The sequence below is a fragment of the Vipera berus genome (assembly GCF_964194415.1).
Source record: "Vipera berus genome assembly, chromosome: 6".
Taxonomy (NCBI): domain Eukaryota; kingdom Metazoa; phylum Chordata; class Lepidosauria; order Squamata; family Viperidae; genus Vipera; species Vipera berus.
This window is the reverse complement of record NC_138208.1, coordinates 61,509,620-61,515,619: the sequence shown is the minus strand read 5'-3', so window position 1 is coordinate 61,515,619 and position 6,000 is coordinate 61,509,620. Positions and strand designations below refer to the sequence as shown.

The 6,000-nt window shown below is 38.9% G+C and overlaps 1 protein-coding gene across 8 annotated transcripts in view; it reads left to right on the top strand.

The window, feature by feature from the left end:
- The first annotated feature begins 275 nt into the window (after positions 1 to 275).
- Positions 276 to 6,000, top strand: part of SGSM3 (small G protein signaling modulator 3) — a 37,166-nt gene continuing 31,441 nt past the window's right edge. For 5 of the 8 annotated variants that reach the window (XR_014026984.1, XR_014026985.1, XR_014026986.1 and 2 more), the window contains exon 1: positions 4,158 to 5,807. Coding sequence is in view for 5 of the 8 variants with exons in the window: in XM_081331746.1 (XP_081187872.1) it covers positions 5,801 to 5,807 (7 nt within the window). In the remaining 3 variants the exon portion in view is untranslated. Of the gene's footprint in view, positions 352 to 3,187; positions 3,272 to 4,157; positions 5,808 to 6,000 lie in introns of those variants that run through there. The other 3 variants (XM_081331744.1, XM_081331743.1, XM_081331742.1) reach the window with 3 other exon arrangements.

Genomic DNA, 6,000 nt, shown 5'->3' with positions numbered 1-6,000 from the left:
GGATAGTAGTACTCTTGAGATCTATTAGAATTGACCTTCCATAATTCCCAACACACACTACCACTTCTATGAATGGAAATCAGGCACCGGATTGGACAAGATTTTGATGAGCATCGACCACTTTAACCTCCGACAGAAAAGAGAAAATGACGTCAAGAGAAATTTCGAAACGCTCTCCTCAAGCGAAGTTTTCTAGCGCTAGCGCCTACCTACACTTCCCGTCATGCTCTGTGCTGGCCGCTCCTTCCGCCAGCCTCAGATCCCGCGCATGCGTGATGATTTAGGTAGTGCTGACGAGACTGACGGGGCGGGGGCTGCTGGTGGGCTGCGAAGTCCGCCCTGGCGTCCCAGGTAAGGGTCCGCTGGGAGCGGGGAGGGCGGGCGCGTGGGATGTTCTTTAGCGAGCAGCAGCGCCGTTCAGCAGCGGCACCGAGCGAGGCTCGGAGGTACTGAGAGCCCGGGAAATGGAGCCCATGGAGAGAGACCTACGGAGCAGGTTGGTGGGCAGCATAACCGAGGGCCAGGTCTCCGTTCTTGTGGCAGATTGAGGAGGAAAAGTGGAAGAGTAAACCGAAGAATTGGCCAACCAGATCGTTGAAAAAAAAAACTATGGGTAATCTACGGCAGCGTTTCCCAACCTTAGGAACTTGAAGATGCGTGGACTTCAACTCCCAGAATTCCCCAGCCAGCATAGCTGGCTGGGGAATTCTGGGAGTTGAAGTCCACGCATCTTCAAGTTCCTAAGGTTGGGAAACGCTGATCTACGGTAGACAGGTTTGGCAAAGCAAATATGGGTTGGGAAGTCCGTCGGGCTGATCCAAGATTTCATGAATGACCCGATACATCCATTCCTCTCTCCATCTGCGTTCGGATCTGCTGGAAACTGGAAGGAAGCAGCGTATTACAAGGGTCGGGACACTGCTGTAGGGAGAGATGCTGTTCCCTGAAGCAAAACTAACAGGAAGCATCTGCTTTTGCTTACAGACCATCATAGGAAAAACCTGCTGTCATTTTCACCTTGTTGTTGTTGTTAGTTGCGAAGTCGTGTCCGACCCATCGCGACCCTATGGACAACGTTCCTCCAGGCTTTCCTGTCCTCTACCATCTTCTGGAGTCCATTTAAGCTCACGCCTACTGCTTCCGTGACTCCATCCAGCCACCTCATTCTCTGTCGTCCCCTTCTTCTCTTGCCCTCGATCTTTCCCAGCATTAGGCTCTTCTCCAGTGAGTCCTTCCTTCTCATTAGGGGGCCAAAGTATTTGAGTTTCAGCTTCAGGATCTGGCCTTCTAAAGAGCAGTCAGGGTTGACCTCCTCTAGGACTGACCGGTTTGATCGCCTTGCAGTCCAAGGGACTCGCAGGAGTCTTCTCCAGCACCAGAGTTCACCTACCTTATAGATAATAGAATAGAGAGCTGGAAGGGACCTTGCAGATCTTCTGGTCCAACCCCCCAACCCCCCTGCTCAAGCATTTCAGATACATGGTTGTCCAATCTCTTCTTTAAAATCTGTTAAGGAGCACCCACAACTTTTGAAGGCAAGCTGTTCCACTGGTTAATTTTTCTAAGTTTCTTATTTCTAGGTTGTTTCTGTCCTTGATTAGTTCCCATCCTTTGCTTCCTGATTTGCCTTCAGGTGCTTTGGAGAATAGTTTGATCCCCTTTTCTTTGTGGCGGCCCCTTAGACATTGGAACTACTATCATATCACCCTTAGTTTTTCTTTTCATTAAATTAGACATACCCAATTCCTCCAACCATTGTTTATATGTTTAGCCTCTGGTCCACTAACCATGTTTGTTGCTCCATTCTGCATTCTTTTTATAGTCTCAACGTCTTCTTTATATTGTGACGGCCAAAACTGGATGCAGTATTCCAAGTGTGATCTTACCAAGGCATTATAAAGTGGTTTAACACTTCACATGATCTTGATTCTACCCCTCTGTTAATGCAGTTTAAGACTGTTGGATTTTTATTTTAAACAGAATTAGAAACAGCTAAGTCTTACTTTTAAGGTTTGTGCGTCTGGTAATGCCTTATTCAATCCAATAAATTATTAGAAAGTTGTAAGCAGTTCTTCATTACTCGTTCTGGTTCTGGATGTTAAGCTAAACCATAGGGAGACAAAGAGAGGTAACCATTTTCTCTTTATAACCAATGAAATGTTGGTCATGCTATCCAATGGTAATTACTTACATTTTCTCCCAACAGCCATAATTTGATCAAATTAACTGTTAGCTACATTAACTTGTTAGCACTTCTGAATGTTTTCTGATCTCAATACTGCTGTTTTGTACATATTATACATAGAAATGGGTTAGTCAGGTGTGCACCTTTCTGTTGCCAGTTTTCTACTCTTGCTCTCTGCAAAATGCAAATTTGTATTACATTAGGGATTAGGTGATGATATTGTCTAAGAAAAGTTCCTATGAAAACAAATTATTGACTTTTTGAGGACAGTGATAAGGGAGTAATAGTTGCAAAATCCCCCCTCCCCCATAATGTAGAACCAATATTATTGTGCAGACAATTCTAATTCATGTTATGATGTTACTCTCAAATGCAGTATTCTCTGCAGGGTTGTTTCCCTCTCCTTATTGCTTGAGGTTTGAGATTCAAAATTTGCCAGAACTATACCTATTTAGTAGGAATCCCAATTTTATTTCTTTTTTAAAAAATCAAAGCTATTATTTCACCCAGGATACATTCTCGTAAAATAATCCGTTTATTGCAGAGAAAAACTGAGAAAAGGCAAAGTAGCACCAAATTACAATATGTTAGCATATTGGTTTCTCTTTAATCAATTAAGAATCTATGTTTACAAAAATTTTTTACTTTTTATTCCATTTAGTGACTCATATATCTCACTGCAGTTTTCTGACTCACTTGTTTAAAACATTCAGTGCTGGTTGCATACAGATAGTCCTCGACTTACAACCATTTGTTTAATGACTGCCAAAGTTAAAATGACCCTGAAAAAAGTGACTTATGACTGTTTTTCCCACTTACGACTGTTGCACATCACCATGGTCATGTGACCAAAATTCAGATGCTTGGCAACTGATTCATGTTTATGACAGTTGCAGTGTCCTGGACGTCACGTGATCACTTCTGACAAGCAAAGTCAATGGGGAAGTCAGATTCACTTAACCATGTTAGTAACTTAACAACTGCAATGATTCACTTTAACAGCTCTGGCAAGAAAGATCAGAAAACAGGGCACAACTCATTTAACAACTGTCTCACTAAGCAACACAAAGGTTGGGTTCAATTGTGGTAAGTTAAGGACTACCTGTACTGTTGGATTTTAGTTTTGGTAATTTGCTGTTTCCCTCCCACCCTCCTTTGCTTTCTTTCTCTTTCGCATTTTCAACTTTCGCTTCCTAAAAGGCCATCTGTTTTTTCATTTTGAAGTTATTGGTGACTTTTCATTTTTGTTTTTAAAGTTATATTTTGATGTGTTACTGATATGGAAAAATATAGATTAGGGAAAGCATCCAGAGAAAATCTTTTTGAATAACATTAAAATATTTGTGTGGCCTAAGTATCAAATCTTCAAAGCACTCTGAATTCAGCCATATTTCTTGGTTTTTCGGTGGCCACAGAGATTTATTGAGATTTTACCGGGAGCATAATTACCCCAACCAAAAATGTATTCAATGAAAGAGCTGAGATCATACATTGATAAAACCTTAGCAGGGATTTATCCAACCAGCAAAATCCTGAGTAGTAGCCCTAGTACTGTTTAAAGAGAAAAAAGATGGGTCGATGAGGCTCTGCGTAGATTATAAAGGGTTAAATTGTGTGAGTGTGGAAAACACATACCCTCTCCCCTTTATGAGGGACATGTTGGCCCATTTAGCGAAAGGAAAAGTTTTTACAAAATTGGACCTAAGAGAGGCGTATTACCTAGTAAGAATCAAGGAAGGAGATGAGTGGAAAACTGCTTTTAACAGCCCCTGAGGAAGCTTCCAATTCAATGTCATGCCTTTTGGTCTGCAGGAGGCTCCTGTGGTATTCATGCAATTGATAAATCAAGTATTGCATAGTCACCTATATAAGGGGTTTTTAGTTTACCTTGACAACATTCTCATCTATACCGAGACCATGGCAGAGCATGTTAAATTAGTACTCGAAGTGCTAAAAAAAGCTGTTAAATGCCAAACTTTACGCAAAACTTTCAAAATGTGAGTTCCATCAAATGCACCTGAATTACTTAGGATATAGGATTTCCAGTGAAGGTGTTGAAATGGACCCAGCTAAAGTGAAAGCAGTACTGGAGTGGCAACCCCCATGAACCCGAAAGAAGCTCCAGAGTTTTTTGGGGTTTGGTTTTGTGGGGGCTGTTCTTTTGCGAAGGAATGACAGTGAAAATTTACATTCCTGCACTTACGCCTCCAAAAAGTTAACAGACACTGAATGAAGGTGGGTAGTCTGGGAGAAAGAGGCTTTCGCTGTGGCACCATTTTCTTGAAGTGAGAGACTTGCCCTTTGAAGTATGAACTGGTCACAAAAATCTAGAGGCACTAAAAACCCCTCGCAAACTGTCCCCTAATTAAGTCCGATGGACACAGTATTTTAACCGTTTCAACTTTACATTAAAGTACATCCTGGGAGGAAAATGGTAGTAAGGAATCATTTTCTGCTCTGGTAGCACAATCTTGATAAAATGGTGTGGTTGCAGTTCTATATTTACATTCTCATCCCAAAAAGGATTTCTATGCCCACTTAATAGAAATAGCAAGTACTTATAAATAGCAATTTAAGTAGCATTACTAGAAAGCAAGTTTTGGCTCTGTTGCTCCCTTAATTTTTAATACCTAATAAAATTTATTTCACACACTGTGATTTTTTTTATGCTCTTCTTCCATTTTTGAATAATAATATACTTGACCTCTGTTTTTTAAGTAACTTCTTTGCTGTTCAGGTTTTTTAATGTAAGCTTCCTGGAATCTATTCGATTAGGCAGGACATAAGTGATTGAAAGAACTTCAAAATTTGTATATGCTTATAATTTTATTAATGATCAAACAAGGTTTACAATTCTAATTTTACTATATATTTTGTTTAACCTAATATTATGTTGCAGAAATAAAAATGTTTTAAAGAAATAAATTACTGTGTTAATCTACCTCTCCTTATAATTTTTTAAAACTTCTGTTCAATTATGTCTGATTCTCGTAGACTGCCTGGAAAAGTCCCTGCAATTTTCATGATAAGGTTTTTCAGAAGTGATGTGACTTTGCCTTCTTTTCAGGGCTGAGAGAAAGTGACTAGCAGTAGTCACCCAACTGGCCTTGTGCTTGAGGTGGGACTAAAACTCACAGTTTCTGGATTTCTAGCTTGATGCTTTAATTACTATACCTAATTAGCTCCAATTATTTTTTAAAATGCATTAATTTGACTATAACTACAACTTCTTTGGTTATCGGGAGATAGGGCGGCATATAAGTCCCAAAAATAAATAAATAAATAAATAAATAAATAAATAAATAAATAAATAAATAAATAAATAAATAAATAAATAAATAAATAAACAAATAAACAAATAAATAAATAAATAATCAGGATATAAATTCAACACTTGCCAGATAAAAATAGTATTTAGTAGCATATGGACAAAGTATGTGTTGGAGTTAGAAATTTAATATAATTTTAGTAGAGCCTCTAAAAGTTAAATGGGAGTTACGATTGCTTGGTTCTAGGAATTAATTTGCTATTTCAATATTATGTCTGTATTTTGCAACAGAGTAATGACTTTCTGCAGAGTCTAAGAACCCTCACTGACTATATTCCTCCATAAAAATGTCAGGTAAGCCTTTTATGAACATTGAGTATTTGTGATTTAAATCAAACCATTGAGACTATTATCAAAAGTTTTACATTTTAGCACTGCCTTTTTATATACTCCTTCCTAATAATATTTGCTCCATCAGAGAATATTTTTTCTACTTTTGCTATTATCTAAAATTGCTTATAAGATGGGATACATATGATTATAATGA